General features: G+C 39.5%; 2 protein-coding genes across 6 annotated transcripts in view; one reads left to right on the top strand and one right to left on the bottom strand.

Annotated features, from left to right (window-relative positions):
• The first annotated feature begins 1,247 nt into the window (after positions 1-1,247).
• The window catches only part of LOC127156843 (uncharacterized), a 47,809-nt gene continuing 25,275 nt past the window's right edge, over positions 1,248-23,781 (top strand). Inside the window, exons 1-2 of one of the 3 annotated variants that reach the window (XM_051099944.1) lie at positions 2,394-3,367; positions 4,098-4,265. In XM_051099944.1, coding sequence (XP_050955901.1) covers positions 2,553-3,367; positions 4,098-4,265 — 983 coding nt within the window. In that variant the 5' untranslated portion in view covers positions 2,394-2,552. Of the gene's footprint in view, positions 1,491-2,393; positions 3,368-4,097; positions 4,266-23,781 lie in introns of those variants that run through there. The other 2 variants (XM_051099942.1, XM_051099943.1) reach the window with 2 other exon arrangements.
• On the bottom strand, positions 11,720-16,082 carry LOC127156844 (probable polypeptide N-acetylgalactosaminyltransferase 8). 3 transcript variants are annotated; one of them, XM_051099945.1, is made up of 11 exons: positions 15,841-16,082; positions 15,516-15,756; positions 14,461-14,627; positions 14,178-14,361; positions 13,900-14,097; positions 13,252-13,366; positions 12,968-13,153; positions 12,693-12,830; positions 12,452-12,556; positions 12,216-12,383; positions 11,720-12,068 (listed from the first exon to the last, which is right to left on the bottom strand). In XM_051099945.1, exons 1-11 carry the CDS (start codon positions 16,073-16,075, stop codon positions 11,934-11,936), a joined length of 1,872 nt encoding a protein of 623 aa, XP_050955902.1. In that variant the 5' UTR covers positions 16,076-16,082; the 3' UTR covers positions 11,720-11,933. The 3 variants fall into 3 exon arrangements, with proteins under 3 accessions (XP_050955902.1, XP_050955903.1, XP_050955904.1); XM_051099946.1 differs by having other exon boundaries at positions 12,461-12,556; XM_051099947.1 differs by having other exon boundaries at positions 15,516-15,752.

Raw genomic sequence — 23,781 nt, 5'->3', positions numbered from 1 at the left:
GGACAAACGAGGGACTCATGAACAGCTATCAGCAAACTATAAACAAACTTTTGGGAGTTATTCCATAACATGTAGTTTTATATGTGTACAACTGTTCAGAACCGTGCTAGTTAACAATGTGCTGATTAGCTTCTTTGAGCTAGGTTCAAAAGTATCTAAAATTGTCACTACCAAAACATGTCATCATTGTTTCGGTAGTGACAAAAGGGAACACATAATCCTCATATTTGAGGGAAATAAACAAAATTTTAGTACAGTTATGCATTTTTTTAATTTAATATGTTTTAGTAGCGTTTTAATATGAGTTAAAATTCTGTAATGTGATATGGTCGCTACCAAATCATTACTGTCACTACCGAAAGTATGCAGTGTATTTGCACCTGTATACCTTCTGAGGATCTTTCCTGTAGTTACTGGTGTCATCGTTTATAGTCTTGTGCACATGTCATTTGTCAGACAGGAGAGGAATAATGACAAGAGGTTACAAAGCAAGAAGATTCAGAGGTTCTTTGGAGACTGAAAAGAATTACCATCGAACAGAACAATCCCTGATACTTGAGATGACAGGTAACTGCCTTAAGTTTTTCTAATTTCATTTTTTTTTTCTATTTTAGGGCTGTCAATTAATTTTTTATTATCTAATTAATTACATGATGTTTAATTTAATTTATCGCAAATTAATCACTCATTAAATTTGGCTGAGAAAATACTCCCAACAGATAATTTGAAGTCATTATTGTGTAAAACATAAATACTTTGTTACTGTACTTTACTTCACTATTTATTTTTCTGACTGCTTTTTACTTTTACTCCTTACATTTTTCCACAAATTTCTACTTCTTACATTTTCAAACCAGGCTCGTTACTTCAGTTTTAATCAACACGGTTTTTATCAGAGTAATCATTGCAAGTGACTCGAGAATGGAGCGCAAGCGCCCGAGTGGATCATAAAGGCAGTGGTGGACAGTAACGAAGTACAAGTAATTTGTTACCGTACTTAAGTAACTTTTTAGCGTATCTGTACTTTACTTGAGTATCATTGTTTTGTGAGACTTTATACTTTGACTCAACTACATTTCGAAGTGGAAAACCTTACTTTTTACTCCACTACTTTCCTAAAACCTGTCGTTTCTTTTTTACGTTCCACAACATACATGCGTAACCAGTGACAGGTCAAAATAAGTACACGTGCTCCGCAAGTGTGCCAATCAGAACACGTCGTGTTTCCTGCAGTTTGCGCGCTTTACTGTCTAATATAACTGCTGCCTGCCTGCTTGCTTCTTTTCGCTGTCACGTTTATAGCCAACGCAATAATGGAAGAAGCGCCAGACATTGAAATTGAGCACCCATGGCCATATTTAAGCGAATTTTTTGAAGTAGTGGAAAGGAAGAACGAGTCATTCATTTTTAAGTGCCTTCTCTGTCTGCCTCAGAAGCATACGATTTCTTCTTTCAAGAATTCGCCGTCCAATCTAAAGAAACACATAGAGGTAAGTAATTTTCAGTTTGACTGTGAAATTAATTAAAGGCTAATAAACCTGTCGTTTTACCCAAACTGGATATAATACGCTCATACGTTGTGTTAATAATAAACGTGGACATCAGTTCCATTGTGCAAGGTTAAGCTAGGAAACTGCAGACCGTTAGCAAAGCTCATTAACACCAACACTGCAAAAATACTTTTCTTACTTAGTATTTTTGTCTTGATTCCAGTCCAAATCTCTAAAAATTCTTAAATCAAGATGCATTTACTAAAGTATAAGGCCATAAGATATTATGTCTTGTTTTCTGGGGAAATAAATCAAAATTAAGTGAGTTGTTGCTTAAAAAAAGCAAAATTATCTGCCAATATATCTTGTTTCTGTTTGAATTAAGGTTATTTTTCTTAGTGGATGCATCTTGATTTAATAATTTTTAGAGATTTGGACTGGAATAAAGACAAAAATACTAAGAAAAGCATTTTTTGCAGTGAAGGCACTTGGCTAGAAATAGCCTAACATTACCCCCTAAAAATGCCATTTACTTGTCAAGCTCGTTCATAGAATGTGTAGTGTGTCTAAAGAAATTCAATGTAAAATGAATTCTGACATTTAGGCTTCTATTTGACTAGGTTTACATGCAAGGTATGATTGATCGGTAGCTACTTGAACAGTAGCCTGCGATTGATGTAGGCTAGCTAGTTACTCAGCCTTCTCAGCAGCCTACTTGGTACATGCAAAAAAACATGAAATGTGCACTTCATTTATGAAATTGAGATATATTGCTGTGAAGATATTATGTTCATGATGTGTTTTCCCCCTTTCTTTCCAGAGAAAGCATTCAAGTCACTTGGAAAGATACAGTGCCCTGACAGCCCCTCGAAAAGAAAAGCTGAAAACCCAGTTCCCTCCACTTCCAGACAACTGAAATTAGGAGAAACGAAAATTGTGAATCAAACAAAGGTAGACAACGTAGTCATAAATTTTGTAATTCAGAGTCTTCAACCATTTACTGTGCTAGAACAGCCTGCGTTTAATGCTTTAGTGCAAGAGCTACAGCCTAATTCACGTGTGATGTCCAGAACTACATTGCGCCGGAAAGTAGAAGAGGGTGTCCAAGAAATGAAGAGAAATATTAAACAAGCAATGTCCTCCATTGAATTCATTGCCACAACAACTGACTGTTGGAGTGCAAGAAGGAGAGGATTTCTCGGAGTCACTGCCCACTGGGTGGATCCAGATTCATTAAAGAGGTGCTCTGTGGCACTTGCTTGCCGGCGGATTAAAGGGCCACACACTTTTGATGTGTTGGGCAGTGCATTGAATGACATCCATTGCGAATTTGGCATAGAGAAAAAAATAGTTAGAACCACCACAGACAATGGGTCCAATTTCATAAAGGCATTTAGAGAATATGGAGAACAACAACAAGATGAGAACAATAACTGTGCCTCCAGTGAGACTGAAGAGGATGCTTGCAGTGATGAAGATGAACAGGAAGAGGAAGGTGTTGATGTTGACTTCATTGAGGTAACACCGATCTTAATGGAAGATGATGGCTTACAATTTCAGCTTCCAAAGCATCATCGCTGTGCATGTCATCTATTAAACCTTGTTGCCACAGTTGATGCAGCCAAGGCCAATTCCAATGACTCCTATAAAAGACTGTCACGATCAGCTTTTGCGAAATGCAGTGGCTTATGGAACAAGACATCTCGATCCTCCACTGCTTCAGACATCATAGAGGAAACATGCAAAATACAACTGATCCGGCCAAACGACACACGATGGAACTCATTATTTCTCTCTGTTGAAAGAATCGTGAGAATAATCAAAGATGAAGGAGAAGGGGCCCTGAGAACTGTATGCACTGCACTGAAGTTGCCAATGTAAGTGTAACTTTTTTTAAATATACCTTTCATTCCAATATGTAATTTTGGAAAATATTGCTTAACTATTCAGTTGCTTTACGTAAGGGGAAATGGAGGACAATTATAGTCCGAGCAGCCTCACCACTCACCACTCATCACACACACACACACACACAATCACTCACTCTCTCACAGACAGACACACACACACACACAATCACTCACTCTCTCACAGACAGACACACACACACACACACACACACACTCTCTCACAGACAGACACACACACACAATCACTCATTCTCTCACAGACAGACACACAAGCACACACTCTCTCACAGACAGACAGACACACACACACAATCACTCATTCTCTCACAGACAGACACACAAGCACACACTCTCTCACAGACAGACACACACACACAATCACTCATTCTCTCACAGACAGACACACAAGCACACAATCACTCACTCTCTCACAGACAGACACACAAACACACACTCTCTCACAGACAGACAGACACACACACACACATTCACTCATTCTCTCACAGACAGACACACAAACACACAATCACTCACTCTCTCACAGACAGACACACAAACACACACTCTCTCACAGACAGACACACACACACAATCACTCATTCTCTCACAGACAGACACACAAACACACACTCTCTCTCTCACACACACACACACACACACACACACACAAGACTTAAGTGTTCTTTATGTTTGTTAGGTTGAGTTCAGTTGAAATTTCCTTTCTGGAGGAATTTGCCAGAACCATGGGTCCTCTCGCCAAAGCCCTCAACATTCTTCAAGATGAGACAGATGTTCAGATGGGATGGCTTCTGCCAACTCTGACGCTCCTCATCAATAAGCTTGAACGAATCCACATAAATTCCAGGTAGAGATTCTTTCCCCTCATGTTATTAAGGTGTATTCCTTATCATACACAATTCAACTCCCTTAAAACTTCATATAGCATACGTGTAGGAAGTTAATGTGTGCCATTAGTAAAATGATTAAAAAGAGGCCTTTATGAACACATTGACCAAGAACACAATAGATGTAAGACCGTCAAATCATATTTAACAATTAAGTATTGGGATGCTTGTTGTTATTGTCATTGTCTCAGTATAAATGCACGCTGTAAATGTTGTGATATTGTACTATATCATTTTCTCTCCCCACCTCTAATTCCAGGTACTGCAAACCTTTGGTGGATGCAGTCCTAGAGGGACTACAAAAGCGCTTTAAAGACATGATGGCAGAACCAGAGTTTATTGCTGCTGCCATCCTGCTCCCAAAATTTAAAACAGCGTGGACATCTGATGAGAACCTATTAAACCTAGGTATGTATCTATGTATGTACATATGTTTTGTGGCATTTTTATTTCAGATGTCATGCGCTTAGTTCACAAAACAAAAGTAAACAAAAAAACTAAACAAGCACATTTATATAAGTTTACTTACTTAAAAGGGTGGGGGGTGGGGGGTTGTGACCTGGATTCATATATATGCCTAAAAGGCAAGTTTGATGTGGATGGACCCCATAGCCTTATTGTTCAAGGTACTACATGCTGTTCATGTTGTTCAGGAAAAAGAACAAGGAAATTTGACACAATCTAGACTGAATTGTGGCCAGGGAAGTAAAGCTGATCTAATGGGGCATAGAAACTGATCTTTGCCCTCATATGTCAGCTTTAGCTGCCTATCCATAACTGTGCATGTTGCTCCAAATTAGTTAGTTCATTCTTTTTCCTCTGTACTGTATTGCCCTATCATTTATATAACATGATTTCTGGCATCTGTCCCAATATATGTTGTATATTAGGACTTGCCTACATCAAGGACCATCTGGAGGAAGAACGTCCACATCAGTCACCAGGCAATGGATCAAGTGCTTCAGATGACGATGACTTCTTTTCAAGCATGAAAAAAAAAACTCATGGGCAGGAAAGTGTTAAACAGCTAGAAGGGTACCTTGCCTCTAAAGTAGACAACAAAGAGATACTGCAATCTTATCCTGCGGTTTGCAAATTGTCTCTTAAAATCAACACTGCCTTACCAGCTTCTGCTGCATGCGAACGTCTCTTTAGCACTGCTGGACTGATTTTCAGCCCAAGAAGGGCAAGATTGGATGCCAGAAATTTTGAAAATCAGCTCCTTCTCAAACTTAACAAAAAATATTTTAGCTTTAGGTAGGTCATACAGTTAACAGTGCTATTTCTGTTATTCTTCTGTTATAGCACATCACTACTAGTTAGTAGTTCTACATACTGCGTAAGTCTTCAGGGAAATCTATTGGTGTGTTAGTGTTTGCATAAATCACACAACAACAGAAACTAACATTTGTTTATAGAGTGGACATACAGCTGTGTTGTAAGGAGTCATGTTTAGTAAATTGGAAAAAAGACATTCTTTGTAAACTTTGTAAACCTTTGTAAACTTGAGTAAATCCGTCAGCTGTGATGTAGTAAAGGAATGTGATAAAGGAATAAGATTTCTACATTACTTCAAACAATAAATTGTTAAAGAAATACGTGTCTAATGTGGTTTCCCCCCCACCCTATTTATTCCTAATCATGTGGTTTCCATTTAGTAGGATGTGCTTATGATAATTTCAAAAGATATCAGTACCAGATATCACAAATAGAAAACATTGTAATTTCAGAGTGGTGTTAGTGTTTTTTTTTTTTTTTTTTTTTTACCTTGTATGACTTGATTGAGTGTATAAAGGACATGACAAGACATTGGAACTACATTACACCAAATTACTTTTACTTTTGATACTTAAGTACATTTGAAGTCAAGTACTTTTGTACTTTTACTCAAGTCGACGTTTAAAGGGAGCACTTCCACTTTTACTGGAGTAATATTTTACACTAGGTATCTCAACTTTTACTCAAGTACATGGTCTGTGTACTTCGTCCATCACTGCATAAAGGCAAAACTACTGACCTGTTCAGGACTTCAAGTGCAGGTCAGTTTCATCTGTAAACAGGCTGCTAAGAGCTGTTAGCAGTTTAATGCTTAACTAAGTAAACAAAGACAAAACTACCGCAGTAGTACTATAAACGAAACTAAACTAAATTACTATCCTTACTCAAAATACTCTACGCTAAAGGACATTATCATTATCTAGTGTAAAGTTATAGTAACCTAGCAAACAAATGTTATAAAACATCGTTTGTCCGTTCAGAGGGGGAGCTAGGGCAGATAACAACACAAACCTTACGAAAATTAAAACCATTAATTTTGACATTTAGGCAATTTAGAAAATATCGTTTTCTTAAATCTATAGTATTTAAGCCATTTCAAGATAAAACAACAACACCTGGTCATAATGTGATACTTTAAATTGAACCTAAATAAAATTGTTAATAGAATATAATGAGGTGGTTGTTTTGCAACAAGGCAGAGACAGTTCTGCTCATAACAGTAAATGGCTGATGGGAAAAGTGACAGGTACAAGAAAATTAGTGAAAAAAGCAAACACACACAAAGTGAGATGCAGAAAGATATCATGGACAATTAAGCTACTGAAAAAGAAAATGGAAGTGAAGGTGCAGTTCAAGAGAGAGCCTTTTTTAATTATTTTGCACAACATTTATTTAAATGTGATGGCCATACAAAAAAAAGGGTTGTCCATGATTTCAGAATTTGTTGCGGGTGTATGGGATGGCCTGGATGAATGTGAGATTTCCCAGCCTGAAATTTTGTCCCAGTCTGGCCCTGTTCTATAGTGGTTGTTTAGCCTTGATACATTTATTAGCTAAAAAATGTAAGTTATTTCGTATTAATGTGTCAGTATGATGTGAGGTCCAGTTACCAGCGTGACACTAAAACAGGTAGTAGTAATGGGTACTTTTTACTTAAGTACATGTCTAAGCCCACACTTCTTTACTTTAACTTAAGTAAAAAAAGTGTAGTTAGTACTTCTAATTTTACCTGAGTATTTTTAAACATGAGTATCTGTACTTCTACTAGAGTGAAGGATGTGTGTACTTTTGCCATCTCTGCAAAAAATTAGCTTCAGCAAGAAATAATTTGTTAAATAAATTTATTTTATCTGATTCAAAATAGAATTTATTACACATAAACATTTAGGCTGCAACGACCTAGAGTAAACTATGGAAAAGATGATCATTTGATGAACATGATAAACGATAAAAGTCAGAAAGGTTTGAAACGACGAGTAAATGATGATTTCTTTTTTAATTTATTAATATCATTATTATTTTTATTTTTTATTTTTTTTTAATGAAATGACACTCTAAATAAGAAACTAAATCTGCAGGCAGGTGGCGGTAAATGTCTACGATTTGTTCAAATGCCTGATAACATGGATTTCTCTTTACTGAAAAACATTTAAAAATAATAGGGGAGACCGGGGGAATGTTGTAACATGGGGTTAGTTGTAACACTGTCAGTTTGACAGACTCGGAGAGGAGCTGTGGTGATGTCATCAATATCATACACTCAATTAATATTTTTGTTGTTACAGGAGAAGTGGCATGTGAGTAACTCTGTAGATTTTTTTATGCGCATCTTGACATTTCCACCCAGCATTTTTATGTAATATTCCAAATATCACAGAATAATAGGTAGATGGCAACATAGCTAGTGACTGAATACAGTACAGACACACACACACAGCAATTTTTTAGTGCTAAATTTGAAGTCCTAAAATGAATTGGTCCTGGAGGGCCGGTGTCCTGCACAGTTTAGCTCCAACTTGCCTCAACACACCTGCTTGGAAGTTCCTAGCATTCGTAGTGAGAGCTTGATTAGCTGGTTCAGGTGTGTCTAATTAGGGTTGGAGCCAAACTCTGCAGAACACAGGCCGTCTAGGATCGAGTTTGGGCAGCCATGCTTTAAAATGGTTCACTTTATTCAAAAAAACTGTTCTTAAATCAAGTTTTTTTAACTAGGTTGTAACAGCGGAACTCTTTGTATTTGACATTAACTCGCATAGTCTGTGATTATGCAGTATATGTCCAAGTGAGTTTTATTTGTAGTAGACAAATGTGGCTGCCATATATCACAATTTGAGAGATCTAGCACAAACAACCAGTGAGTTACTGATGCTCAAACAAAAAGTGTTACTTTCATCCCCGGGCTTTCCTACTTAATCCTTAAATTTGCTCTACTAATGCAGTCCTCCATTTCTTCCTTAAATAACATCAACACCAAATATTTACCCGTTGGTCCAAATCTTTTTGCAATTGTGGAGTGTAGCACACCCCTCCCGCTGGAGCCGGCAGAACTGAAGACCACCTGAGATCAGGAAGTGCAGTAGCAGTTTGCTACATCTAAGCTATTTTTTTATTTATTTATTTTTATACTGAACCAACTTAAAGTCAGTGTTATTTCAGTGATCAATAAAACTGTCATTCAAACTAATAGGTAGACATAAGTGTGCAATTATTTATTTAACAACTGTTCCAAATCACTTTGGCAACAAAAACAAACATTAATATAGCTGCAAGCAGCAATTACCAGGCTTTGAGCTTATAAACCTGTTTAGGTGCTGTGGTTTTAGGGCGTTGTCCAACCCAAAATATATGACTAACACTAAAACACATCCATGATGGAGAATACACTCACAGACTTACACAAACACAGAATTGAAATGGTTAAACTAGTATATTTATGTTTATTAAGCATTATTACTGACACACATTTTTGTTGCACATGAGAGATTTCTGTAATAAATGATAGGTAACAAATATTTTACTGCAGGTCTTCTGTTAAGAGTTTATATGTCATTTTCAGGTTTCACTGAAATCATAATCTGGAATAACTGTTAAAACTGATATGTCTGTATGAATAAAGTGCTAAACCTTGACTAAGTGTGATTTGAAATGCAATGATAATGATTTTATCATGTCTAAATGCTAATTCATAAGACAAAAACTGAGAAATACTATATAAATGAGCCTATTAGAGGTCATATGCTGCCATCTCTTGGTGTATTTTCACATAGGTTTACCATTGAAATAATAGTGTGTTTGACGTTTATAACTATTTTAGTGCCGTTTTTAGCCTGTTCTCCATAAAATGTTGGATGTTTGTTTACATGATGCATCAGTTTACTCTGTTTTGTTACGTTTTAAGCTTTCTTTAAGGATTTTTAGGCACTTAGGTACACTATACACCATATTATTGAATGTCCCTGTTATAGCTGTCCAAATACAAATGTTCAACATTACTTTGATAGTTATTGATCTAGAGGGTCTAGAGAATTGTTATGCACTGATTTTTATTGATTTTGAGTTAAAAATCTAGGACTAATTCACAAAAGTAGGTTTTTTTAAATAATATCAAATATTTAAAGAACAGTTGGATTGACAGCAGTGGTCCTGGAGGCAAAGTTGTTCAGAATGAGGAGATCATATGGTATGAAGATCTAGTATTTGTGTGAATATGAGCTTTTTTTTTTTTTTGTAGCAATTTGAGGCCATTTACCATAGAAATCTTGTGTTTTTGAAGCCTTTTTAATTGTTATAGCGCCACCTATGGTTGGATCTTATATTTGTTGTATATTGTTTATATATTCATGGAATATTTCACACCATTGCCTAGCATGCGTAGTTATTCTGTATTGTCATATATATGATTACAATTATAATTTATGCATTGAAACAATCTGTGAAAATGAATTTCCAATTATCTTTTATATTTTTAGGGAAATGCAATAAGAAACAGAAACTCTTTGTCTGATTAGCCTGGGTATTTAAGTTTGGTTCAGTTCCTTGTTTGGTTGTCGGTTCTTAATGTCACCTAGTGTTGTTTTCGTTGTGTTTGCGTGTGGATTCCCCGCTGTTCCTGTTCGTTCCTGATTCCCTTGTGTGGATTATCTGAATAAAGTGCATTTTCCTGATTTCCTCGTCCCCACTTCTCTTTCCCGCACACGACGCCTGACAATATCCTTGCTGTACTCCATACTTTACTTGTGTTACCTTAGATAATTCTCCGTTTACATAAACAAAATGCTAATGGTCAGACAGCTAGGATCTAAACCATATTAATGCCTGTCCCGCATTACTAATATAACTTTGTGATCAAATCTAAGAGTGTCATGATCTATAGTGTGAAACGCAGCATAAAGATCATATATTTAAGATAGAAATCTTGGACCTGTCCCAATAGCCACACTTGATGTCTTTGTCCTTGAGAACCTTTCCACTTGCATGAAGTATTTCCTGTATTTGGCACAAGTGTTCAAGTGAGGGTGATGACCGCAAGTGTGTTGAACTTTTGATTATCCAATGGGACACATTTAGAGCACAGTGTAGTAAAAATGCAAGTAAAGTTATTACAGAGCTTCATTTACATATTTTGTACACGTAATACTTTGCACTTTAAAATCAGTGTTTACATTTATGTTCAGTAGTACCTAATGACCCAATTTAAAGGAGAACTCCACTTCCAGAACAACAATTTACAAATAATGTACTCACCCCCTTGTCATTCAACATGTTAGTGTCTTTCTTTTAGTCGTAAAAAAATTGTGTTTTTGAGGACAACATTTCAGCTTTTTTCTCCATATAATGGACTGATATGGTGCCCCAATTTTGAACTTCCAAAATGCAGTTTAAATGCGGCTTCAAACGATCCCAAATGCGGTTGTAAACAATCCCAGCCGAGATAGAAGTGTCTTATGTAGCCTAACGATCGGTTATTTTGATAAAAATAATACAATTTATATACTTTTTCATCTGAAACACTTGTCTTGTCTTACTCGGCCTGCACTGTTTTTGTTCCGGTTCGTGACAGTTAGGTTATGTTGAAAAACTCTCATCTCATGTTCTCCCTCATCTTCGAAATCACCCTATATCGCTGTTTTACCTTTTTTGTTAAGGGTGTTTCTCTGCAAAATCTTCTTTGCATGTTCACATTGCAAAGACTGGGTCGGAACTTCTGCACCAATGTAGGATGATTTTGAAATTTTTGAAGTTGAGGGAGAAAATACGATTGGAGTTTTTTGACATACTCTAACTGTCTTGAACCAGAATACACAGAGTTCATGGAGAGAAAGGCAAGATGAGTGTTTGAGATTAAAAAGTATTTAAATTGTATTTTTTTTTTTTTTATGAAAATAACCGATCATTTCACTAGATAAGACCCTTCTTCCTCAGCTGAGATCATTTACAACTGCATTTCTGATTGTTTGAAGCTGCATTTAAACTGTATTTTGGAAGTTCAAAATCAGGGCACCATATCAGTCCATTATATGGAGAAAAATGCTGAAATGTTTTCCTCAAAAAACATAATTTCTTTACAACTGAAGAAAAAAAAGACATGAACATCTTGGATGACAAGGGGGTGACTAAATTATACGTGAATCTTTGTTTTGGAAGTGGACTTCTCCTTTAATTGTGGTGCTTTTAATTAAGTGCTAAAAAGCAGTTGCAAACCTTTTGCAAAATGTGTGTATATGTATATATATATACACACACATACACATTTATACACACATATATATATATACACACAGCTTTTTTGTTTTTAAGCTTTTTCTACATTGATTTCTTTTACAATGTTTCCACTTTTGTGAAATTTCCTTTTAAAAATCTTTGATGACATGTTGTATTGTCCATTTTTGTCCTGTGCAAGTTTGCAAAATGAGATGATAGTAATAATCCTCTCCTTGCCCAATCTCAAGACATCGATTTGTGTTTCTGTTTCTTATTGCATTTCCCTAAAAACAAAAACAGAAACAAGAGTATAACAATACTAAAAATATAATTGTACTGTATATGACAATACAGAATAACCACACATTTAGCAATGCTAAGCAATGTGTTGTGAAATATTTCATAAAATATCAAAATAAAATGGACCTTACCTGAGAAAAGTCCCAATATATACTCAATCCTTTTTCCTCTGCATTTTTGCAGTCATGTAACGCCGGTGTATTTCCACTACCAGGATCCATTAGACAACGGTTAGAGTTATACGTGTGAGATTTGATGCCTCCAATGTAGATCTCTCCATTACGGTTGTAAGAGCAATGCTGTAAGACACAGTCAAATGAATAGTGCTTTTTGGACATAGCTATAGAGAGTAAAAGATTACACTTACATACAGTACCTGAGGGTCATAGTAATGACACCCGTACAGAATAGGTACACTTCCAGGAACTTCACCTTGATCAATGCAATATCTTTCCTGAATGTCATTCTTCAGCTGTCATGAGAAATAAACAGTGGCAGTTTAAGGACAACTAGATAACTAGTTGTAGATGGACCAACTGTCTGGCAAACTTTATTTATCTCTACTTTTGGGGAGAAATTTGTATATCAAAAGTCTTCGAGCATCTTACCACACCATAAGCCAGTATGTCTTCCCAGCTGTACAGGAGAGGATATACATTTTCCAGATACCATTTGAAAGGCTTACATTTGAGTTTCTCTCGTAGCTGTTTTCTTTCAGTCACATCACCAATATCAATCCCATGATCCTAGAGAAAAAAACAGTTATTTTATCAATCAGGTCCAGGCTGATAATGAGAATCAATTAAATTTATAGCTACAAACAAGAGACTTTTTAATATTCAGATTCAGCTTGGGCTAACCTTAAAACAATGTTTACTCTTACCTTTAAAGGGAGATTCCAGGCAATATTCACATTTGATTTATATTCATCCATCCAGATTTCAGCCACTCTCAGGGCGTTTCGAGTCATGGGTCTGGTTAGATCTGATGAATATGGCTTATGTGCTCTTTCAAGGTGTGCGATCTTTGAACACGGCACCACTTCAATACTCCCACCGCAGAGCCAGACCTTATGTGTATGTATGAAATCAAATACTGATCAAATTCAAGCACTTTTCACATATTATATACATTATTTTGGTGCCACAATGTGGATTAATGACTCACACGTATTGCAAGTTCAACATTTTCACCACCATAAATTGTCATTCCTTCATCCAAAACTCCAATTTCTCCCAGGAACTGACGATCAGCGACAAAAATACCCATGATTGAGGGACTCCTAACAATGCAAAAAAAAGGAAACTACATATACGTTCTACTTCAAACAAATCATAAACTGTAAACCATATCTTATATATATATCCAATAAAGTAGGGTAATAGTTTACATATTATGTGGCTTTTACTGTAGTTCTGTTCTGCATGCTTTTTTTTTTTTTTTATAAATGCTGCATTGTTCATTCAACCAATTCATTAAAAAAAAAAACACTGGTTAATTTAGGAATTAAATAAGCAACCGTCTTAATAAACAATGAATTGTTCACTTAAAGCCACAATATGTAAGATTTTTTGATTAAAATATCCAGCCACTAGAACAGTGTTGTATATTTTCTGACTTGTATACTTACATGATCCCAAATGTTTCCAAGAATGTTTAAATCCAGAGAAATAAGCAGTTTTAACTAGTGTCCTGTTTCTTGTCATTGCGTATATATATATATATATATATATATATATAGCCATATCTATCCATTTAAAATGAACAATAGACAGTGAAGGTGATTAACAATAGTGAAAAATGTTCACCACTTACTTCCCTGGTTCTGATGGGTCGTTGCTTTGGTACCATTCTGGCTGGAAGGACTCATACATGCACCAAAGGTTCCAGTCGAACCCATGAGCAGAAGGAATATACTCAATAACCTCCAGTGTGTCAAACATCACTTTGTCAAACACTGGTGACAGCACTACTGTCCTGTCAGCTTTGATTCGTGCAAGTAGTGGCTCTGCCCTAGAACAAAACAGCAGTCAAATGTATATTTAGCCAAGATGTGAAGTCCCTATAAAAACTCAGACTGTGGTAGTATTTACCATTCCTGATGAACTTCAATGTGCGCATCCAGAATGGCTACCACCTGACCTGTGGCCACTTCCCAACCTGAGACTCTTGCCTTGGCAAGGCCCATCTGCCGTTTGTGTCTCACTTTCTTGATTAAGCCAGGTTTGTCTTTATTAATTAGATCAATATATACATCTAAAGCCAAATGCAGATCGTCTGTTAAAAAAAAAAAAAAATATCAAATAAGCTGTTATATTAAACAACTCTCAATAACTTCTCAAAAAAAATATCACAAATATTTATAGTAAAACTAACCATTTGAGCTGAAGTCGTCTACTAGGACGATCTCCTTTAGAAGATGAGCAGGAGTTTTGTCAATGATGCTGCAGATTGCCCTTTTAATTACTGACAGAGCCTCATTAAAATAGATCAGAACCACACTAATGGTTGGCAGGTCCTTAGGGTAAATCTTCACAGTACATCTGCATATACGGATAAGAAAATACAGTTGAGGTCAAAAGTTTACATTCATCTTGCAGAGTATGCAAAATGTTAATTTTACCAGAATAAGAGGGATCATACAAAATGCATATTATTTTTTATTTAGTACTGACCTGAATATTTCACACAAAAGACATTTAGTCCACAACAGAAAATAATAGTTGAATTTATAAAAATGACCTTGTTCGAAAGTTTACATACTCTTGATTCTTAATATTGTGTTATTACCTGAATGATCCACAGCTGTGGTTTTTATTTATTTATTTATTTATTATTTTTTGGTGATAGTTGTTCATGAGTCCCTTGTTTGTCCTGAACAGTTAAACTGCTGCTGTTCTTCAGAAAATCTTTCAGCTCTCACAAATTCCATGTTTGTCCCTCAGTTGTCCTCAGTGTGAAAAGATGGATCTCAAAATCATACAGTCATTGCTGGAAAGGGTTCAAATACACAAAAAATGCTGAAAAACCGAAGAATTTGTGGGACCTGAGTGAATTTTTCTGAAGAACAGCAGGCAGTTTAACTGCTCAGGACAAACAAGGGACTCACAAACAACTATCTCTAAACAAAAAAACAGCTGTGGATCATTCAGGTAACAACACAGTATTAAAAATCAAGTGTATGTAAACTTTTGAACGGGGTCATTTTTATAAATCAATTATTATTTTCTCTTGTGGACTATATGTAAACATCTTTTATGTGAAATATCTTATTCAGGTCAGTACTAAATAAAAATAACATACAAAATAACATTTTGTATGATCCGTCTTATTTTGTTAAAACAATTAACATTTTGCAGATTCTGCAAGGTCTGTGTAAATCTTTTGACCTCAACAGTATATATTAAACTAGAAAACAGTACAGCAGTTACCTGATGTCTCGAGTATCAGGGATTGTTCTGTTCAATGGTAATCTGTTACTGAGGAACACATTGTATCCAAACTGCTGAAACTGCCTTTCTGCTTCCATCTGTTCCTCTTTTGTGAGTTCAGCTCCCCATGAACTGAAGAGAGGCGATTCTGGATACAACTTCTTAACCTTGGTTTTCTTTGCAATTTTCTGTTCCACAACAGCCTCTTTGACTTTTTGATTTTCAACCTCTATTAATCTGGCTGAAAATGAGAGTATATAAGTACTGAGCTAATGAAAACCTATTAATAATGTTTTTAAAATGTATGTAATGAGCACAAACTCACCTATTTTATTAACTTGATTTTCAATTCTCTTCAGTCTTCTGAGAACCTCTAGATCTTTTCTCCCTTGTAACCTGTTGTCTTTACTCCTCTCCTGAATGGTAAATGACATTAACACAAGACTGTAAACTACGATACCAATAGCTAACACACACACGACTCCTGCAGCAATCCTCATTTTCAAAATGTCTTTGAGGCCGTGATTTATAAGAAAAAGGGCATACGAATGCCTGTACATAAAGCTGGCAAAGTCAACAAAGGTGTACTTTGATTTCACAACACACCTCTGATATGAGATATGGGAGTGGTTAAAATATTGCTGATTTTTTCAGCAATGAGTGGCCGTAAAGGCCATAATTCATTCTAGTGCTGTCACACACATACATATATTTCTATTCTCTCACACATACATGTGTGCGGGAGCTTGAGGTCACGGGGGTTAGGAACAGTGTTGGGGGTAACGCATTACAAGTAACGCGAGTTATGTTATAATATTACTTTTTTTAAACTAGTAAACTAGTAAAGTAATGCGTTACTTTTGAATTTCTAAGAAGATATCTGAGTTACTTTTTCAAATAAGTAATGCCAGTTACTTTTTTCCCCCATTTATTGATTGACAAGTCTCTTGTCGGGAAATTTGGAGTAAACATGATGTTACTGTATTCTAGACTAAATGTGAACATGCATTAATTTATCTCACTCACAAAAAACAGATTCAGTATTAGTATGAATAAAAACCATGAAATGCAAACTCAGAATATGATGCAACCCTGCAATAATTAAATGTTAAATAAAATATCCTTTATGTATTTACTCCCATTTTATTAGCCAGTGTCTTTGCTGCTGACCTTCGAAGATGCAATTCAACCATACTAATAAGCCAAAATTACTTTAGATAAACTAACATTTGACCTTTTTTTATAGCTGAAGAATGATCTCCTGCATAAATTTAGTTTCCTTTCAGCCTGAGGTGAATTCATTTCACTTTTGGTGTAAAAGTTTTTTTTTTTTACATTAGAATTGTCTTTTATTAAAAAACAAAGCAGCAAGCCCTGTCCAGATTTAAAAAGTAATGCAAAAGTAACGCAACGCATTACTTTCTATAAAAGGTAACTAAGTAATGTAGTTAGTTACTTTTTTAGGGAGTAACTCAATATTGCAATGCATTACTTGTAAAAGTAACTTTCTCCAACACTGGTTATGAATTCAAGAAGACATGTTAGTGTTAAGCAGTGTTGGGGAAAGTTACTTTTAAAAGTAATGCATTACAATATTGAGTTACTCCCTAAAAAAGTAACTAATTACGTTACTTAGTTACTGTTTATGGAAAGTAATGCGTTACTGGGCAGGGCTTGCTTGTTTGTTTTTAATATAAAAAGTTCTACATTTGGCAAATGTAAAAGCCTTTTCACACCAAAAGCCTCAGGCTTTGAGATGATTTCTGTACAGTAGACTGAAGAAGAAAAAATGTCAACTCTTCAGCAATAAAAAAAAAAAAGAACGAACATCTTACTCCCAATTTGTCAACATGGGGACAGGAGAACTTTTAAAAGTAACTGCCATTACTTTTAAAAGTAACTGCCATTACTTATTTGAAAAAAGTAACTCAGATATTTTCTTGTCAATTAAAAAGTAATGCGTTACTTTACTAGTTACTTGGAAAAAGTAATAATATTACGTAACTTGCGTTACTTGTAATACGTTACCCCCAACACTGGTGTCAAGAAGTCGACTTTATTGAAGGGTCATTCAGAAGACGCCATAAAATACGTCAATGGATTTCCAGTAGTAAATAACTCCATAACAATTATGGTATACGTACCCAATAGAATAACTTAGGGTAAATGTAACACATTAATAGTGGATGAGTCTGTCATAGGTTGCTAAAGGGACAGGTCAAAGATGTAACCATTTCAGGAGATGATAAATATTTAAGGGTACACGTATTCCTATTTTGGTTTTTGTATAGTACAAATACAGCACTGTTTAACCACTGCACAAGAAACAAAGTCTCATTTTTCAAATTTCAGGAAATTCAAACAATACATGCCATTTTGACACTCTTTGATGTGGTGAGACAGATCGCTGTAGAAAAGCCTCAGTTTAAATGGCACGGAGCGCGAGTGAGCTTGATCATCTCTCTTTACTACTGCTAATGCAAAATAAACATGAATTAACATATATGATTTAATCACTCAACCAGTGATTCAACCGCGGAAAGACGTCAATAAAACAGCTTGTAAACAAAATTTGACGTAGCATTTCATTTACCTCAGAAAGTCATCAGTGTCCACACAGCTCCTTAATTCGCTAGGGAAATGAAGTCCAGAGAAGAGCATTTTGCGAAATATTAGACTATTCTCTTTATATTTTACTTTACCTGTTAGTGATGTCTTAATTATTTATTTAATGTATGTTTAAATAAATCGAAACAAGTTATGACAGTCTGTGTATATATTTCAACAAAAAATAGAATTTTTATAATTTAGAAGTTAATTTAAAAACTGCATTATGTACACTTTACATACAATATTTTAAGTGTATTTTCTATGGTAATGCAATGTCTGATTTTAAAATGCCTTTCAAAGGATGAATTTTGAGATTTTAAGTTTTGAACTGATATATAATTTCTTATGATTTCTAAAGCGTGATAGGGAAAAAGGCGACGAAGAAAGTCTTTTGTGACAAAGGTCGGAACTCATGTTATGATGTAGATTTTTTTCAGTTGCACTCTTAACATATATTAATCTATTACTTTACCTACATGATTTATAACACAAAAATATGGTAAAATATCTATTTAGGAGTCTTAAATCTTTTTAACGATGTATAGTTTGTCATGATTAGATTAGGATTTATTTGTAATATAGTGAAGTAAACTTAAGCGTCCCACAGAGGGAATGACAGTTAAAGGGTTAAGTTTTGGCTCTGTTGTAGTAATGTGAAAGGGCTCATTGTAGTTCAGTACATAAGCTGAGCTGAGGTAGATTTTTATCCCTAGGAAAAATTGAATTCTAATTAAATTTATTTAAAGAAAAAGCAGTTTGTTCAATAAACCACTGTTTAATAATAATAATAAAAAAAGTTCCCCTTCAGTCGTTTTCTACGACGTTACGTCAGTACTGACGTATTCCTTGGGTGTCCAATCACCTCCGATCTTTGAAGAAAAAGCTAATGAAATTTGGCAAGTGAAATTTGCATGCCATGCCACACCCCCGTACATACGGGTATATAAGATGGCGGCATGCAACCACTCATTCAGATTTCTGCTTCAGAGCCTATTACACTTACTGAACGCTGAAAAGAAGAAAGAAAAAGAAGATTCTGCTGTTTTGCTCTTCGGCTGCGGGAGAAGACCAGTTTCGTGCCTCTTCTCTTTTGCCTTCACCAGTGAAAATACTGCCCTGAGTGCACCGAGAGTGCTGCGGTTCTTCCCTGGGCAACCAGCTAAAAGAGCAATTTTCCTCAGCTTACACGGTCGTCGAGAGCCTTATCTTTTGATATGTCTTTCCGACCGTGTACTTCTGGATGCGGTAGTTTCCTGACTCCTGCTGACGGACATGATCGCTGTCTCACATGCCTGGGCCGTGAGCACGATGAGACGGCGTTTATGGATGGTTCATGCCCTTATTGCGAGTCTATGTCCATGGCCGTGTTAAGGTTACGCCTCTTGTTCGCGAGAAGGCTCCCTTCCGTTCCTCCCCGGGCTAGTTTGTCGAGCTCTAAGAGCTCCGCGGCTAATCTGGTTAGGAAGAAGCGTAACCTAACAGTTACAGTTCGGAACGCTCTGACGGGTCAGCCCCCTCGGAAGTCCGACTCGTCCCACGGTCCCGTCGAGTTGCCGAGGGAGGGAGCTGGTTTGTCCCGCGGCGAACCCAGCGTCTCCTTCGGCGCTCCCGAGGAGGATCGGATATCTATCGCGGCATCAGAGGAGGGGCTTACGCCAGATGAGGCAGAGGAATCCGCAGAGCAGCTCCCCTCAGCGGTGGCTGCTCAGTTGGAGACCGATGCCGAACTGGGGGCCATGCTTCTCCGGGCGGCCAAGAGTATCAGGCTGGTCGTGCGCAAGGCACCGTCCCCCGAGGGCTCGCGGCTTGATGATTGGTTTCTGTGGTCCCGACGCGACTCAAGTCAGCTGCGTCCGGCCTTAGTTCCTTTCTTCCTGGAGATTCATGAGGAGCTCACTAAGATGTAGAAAGTGCCCTATAGCACCCCTACACGTCCGGGCTCCTCCCTTCTCACTACCCTCGACGACGGGGAGGCCAGGGAGTACGCGGACACCCCCCCAGGTGGAGCGTGCAGTTGCGGTGCATTTATGCCCGCAAAATGCCGCCACCTGGAGGAATCGTCCATGGCTTCCATCCAAAGCTTGTAAGCTTTTGTCGGCTCTCGCCGCGAAGGCTTATAGTGCTGCGGGCCAGGCTGCCTCTGCGCTGCATGGCATGGCCATTTTGCAGGTCCACCAGGCCCACGCGTTGAAACAGCTGCACGATGGTAGGCCTGACAGAGGGTTGATGCAGGAGCTGCGTACGGTGACCAACGTCACGGCGCGGTCCCTCGGTCAGGTGATGGCTACTATGGTAGTCCAGCAGCACCATCTCTGGCTGAACCTGGCGCAGATGGCCGACATCAACAATGTACGCTTTCTTGACGCGCTCGTCTCCCAGGCCAGCCTCTTCGGCGACAGTGTCGAGGACTTTGCCCAGCAGCTCTCGGCAGTACAAAAGCAGACGGAGGCTATTGAACACATCTTGCCCCCGTTGTGAATCCAACAAACCGCCGGCGGCCACGCCTTCGTCTACTCATTGCAGAGGGCGCCCCCCTGCGGCTTCTACACCTGCTCTGCCCCCGCCACCACCTAAGGAGTCGCAACCGGCTCCCCAGCAGGGGTGTCGAGCTGGCCGTGGGAAGAGGGGCGCAGCCCGCTTCTGAGGCATCGACACCGAAGAACACCCGCAGGTCTGCAAAGCGACCCTGAGACGGGTGACCCGGAGATGGAAGAGATTGCTCTGCGGGGGACTCCAACATCTGCGCCCCCACCCTCGAGTTAGCGGTACCCACCCATTCACAAAAAGAGCGATTTTCTTTATCTCTGGGTCTTTCTCCCCAGGCTCGAGTCCTGAGCGACGCTCCACTTCCTCAGACTCAAGCTCGGGATATCCTTTTACCACTTCCACGGGACCAGAAGGTAAGTGCTGCTCCTCGCAGCTCGACTCTTTTCTGGGACGCTATGCCTTCCACGATGAGTCACACTCTTCACCCTGGCTGCCCCACCGTTGGTACTCTCACCTGCTCCGTTGATCCCACTAGCACGCAGGTTGGAGGCGTGGTTATCGCTCCTTAACCCGTCACGTTGGTTGATCCGGACGATTCGACTCGGCTACGCGATTAAACTCGTGAGGCGCCCGCCCAGATTCAGAGGCATCTTGTTCACATCTGTCCGTTCGGACACAGATGCCTCTGTCCTGCTTGCGGAGATTGCGGTTCTTCTGGTGAAGGACGCAATTGAGCCTGTCCCTCCAGCCGAGATGAAGACGGGGTTCTACAGCTCCTACTTCATCGTACCGAAGAAGAACCCATCTTGGATCTACGAGTTTTTAATTGGTTCCTTCATAGGCTGCCATTCAAAATGTTAACTCCGAAGTGCATTATTTGATGTATTCAGTACCAGAATTGGTTTGCAGCCTCGACCTGAAGGACACGTACTTTCATGTCTCGATTCTGCCTTGACACAGACCGTTTCTTTGGTTTACTTTCAAGGGTCGGGCGTATCAGTTAAAAGTCCTCCCCTTTGGACTAGCCCTGTCTCCCCGCATCTTTACCAAACTTGCGGAGGGTGCCCTTGCCCCACTTTGGGAGCAAGACATCCGCATTCTCAACCATCTCGACGACTGGCTGATTTCACTCACGGGATTTGTTGTGCGAGCACAGGGACCTGGTGCTTCGGCACCTCAGTCATTCGGGGCTTGAGGTCAACTGGGAGAAGAGCAATATCTCCCCTATGCAGAGCATCTCTTTTCTCGGTATGGAGCTGGATTCGGTCAGCATGATGGCGTGCCTCACGGAGGAGCGTGCACAGTCGGTGCTCAGATGTCTGAGTCCGTTCAGACACAGAACAGCGGTCCCTTTAAAGAGTTTTCAGAGGCTCCTGGGGCATATGGCTTGCTTCATATGAGACCGCTTCAGCACTGGCTCCATGGCCGGATCCCGAGATGTGCATAGCACTGGGGCACGTTTCGGGTCGGCATTAACCCGGAATGTCACTGCCTCTTCAGCCCATAGTCAGACCCTGCGTTCCTTCGGGCAGGGGTGCCCTTAGGCCAGGTCTCGAAGCACGTGACTGTCAACACGGATGCCTCTTCCACGGGCTGGGGTGCCGTATGCAACAGGCAAGCAGCTTCGGGCTCCTGGACGGGACCTCGGCTGCGGTGGCACATCAATTGCCTCAAACTGCTGGCAGTGTTTCTCACGCTTCATCGATTTCATTCGACGTTGTCGGGGAGGCATGTGCTGGTCCATACGGACAACATGGAAATGGTGGCATACATCATTCACCAGGGTGGTCTACGCTCTCGTCGCATGTCGCAGCTCGCCTGCCATCTCCTCCTATGGAGTCAGAAGTGGCTCAGGTTGCTTCACGCCATTCATATTCCAGGGGAGTTGAACCGTGCAGCCGACGCGCTCTCACGACAACTCACTCTACCTGGAGAACGGAGACTCCATCCCCAGGTAGTCCAGCTCATGATTTGAGCTCAAGATTTGGAGAAGCCCAGGTAGACCTGTTTGCTTCCCCAGAGTCCTCCCATTAGTCAAGTACGCCTTTCCCCCAGTGAGCTTCTTTGCACAGATCTTGTGCAAGATCAGGGAGGATGGGGAGCAGGTTCGTGGAACTCATGCTCCTCGCGACAGGACCTTCTTTCTCAGGGGAAGGGCACAATCTGGCACCCGCGTCCTGATCTCTGGAACCTCTCTGACCTCTCTGGCCTTCCCCAGGCTGTGATAGATACTATCACTCAGGCTAGGGCCCCCTCTACAAGGCAGGCTTATGCTCTGAGGTGGGGTCTATTTATTGATTGGTGCTCCTCTCGCTGAGAGGACCCTCAGAGATGTTCGATTGGAGTGGTGCTTTCCTTTCTTTAAGAAAAGTTGGAGCGGAGGCTGTCCCCCTCCACTTTAAAGGTCTATGTGGCAGCCATCAACTGCCTATCATGATGCGGTTGATGGTCTGTCTCTGGGAGGGCATCACCTGATTGTAAGGTTCCTGAGAGGTGCGAGGAGGTTAAACCCACCTCGTCCGCACCTCATCCTCTCTTGGGATCTCTCTGTGGTCCTTTCGGGCCTTCGGAGGGATTCCTTTGAGCCGCTAGAATCAGTTGAGTTTAAATATCTGTCACTTAAGACTACGCTCCTGATCGTGCTCACTTCCATTAAGAGGGTGGGGGACCTACATGCATTGAGTTTGGTCCGGCTGATTCTCACGTTATCCTGAGACCCCGGCCCAGGTGGTGAACCTGCAAGCGCTGCCCCCAGAGGAGGCAGACCCGGCCTTAGCATTGCCGTGTCCCGTCTGTGCACTTCGCATCTACGTGGATCGCACCCGGATCTTCAGACACTCTGAGCAGCTCTTTGTCTGCTTTGGTGGACAGCAGAAAGGTAATGCTGTCTCCAAACAGAGGTTGGCCCATTGGGTGGTTGACGCCATCACCCTCGCTTACCGGTGTCAGGGTGAGCCGTGCCCCCTAGGAGTTCGAGCCCACTCCACGCGGAGTGTTGCTTCCTCCTGGGCTCTGGGGCACGCCGCCTCTTTGGCAGACATATGTAGAGCTGCAGGCTGGGCGACACCTAACACCATCGTGAGATTCTACAACCTCGGCGTAGAGCCTGTTTCCTCCCGTGTTTTAAGGTAAAATCAACTGTAACCCTCATTCCCTGAAGGAGGGAACG

The sequence above is a fragment of the Labeo rohita genome, chromosome 25 (genome assembly GCF_022985175.1).
Source record: "Labeo rohita strain BAU-BD-2019 chromosome 25, IGBB_LRoh.1.0, whole genome shotgun sequence".
Lineage (NCBI taxonomy): Eukaryota > Metazoa > Chordata > Actinopteri > Cypriniformes > Cyprinidae > Labeo > Labeo rohita.
Note: the sequence above shows the minus strand (reverse complement) of the source record. Positions and strands in the feature narration are given on the sequence as shown.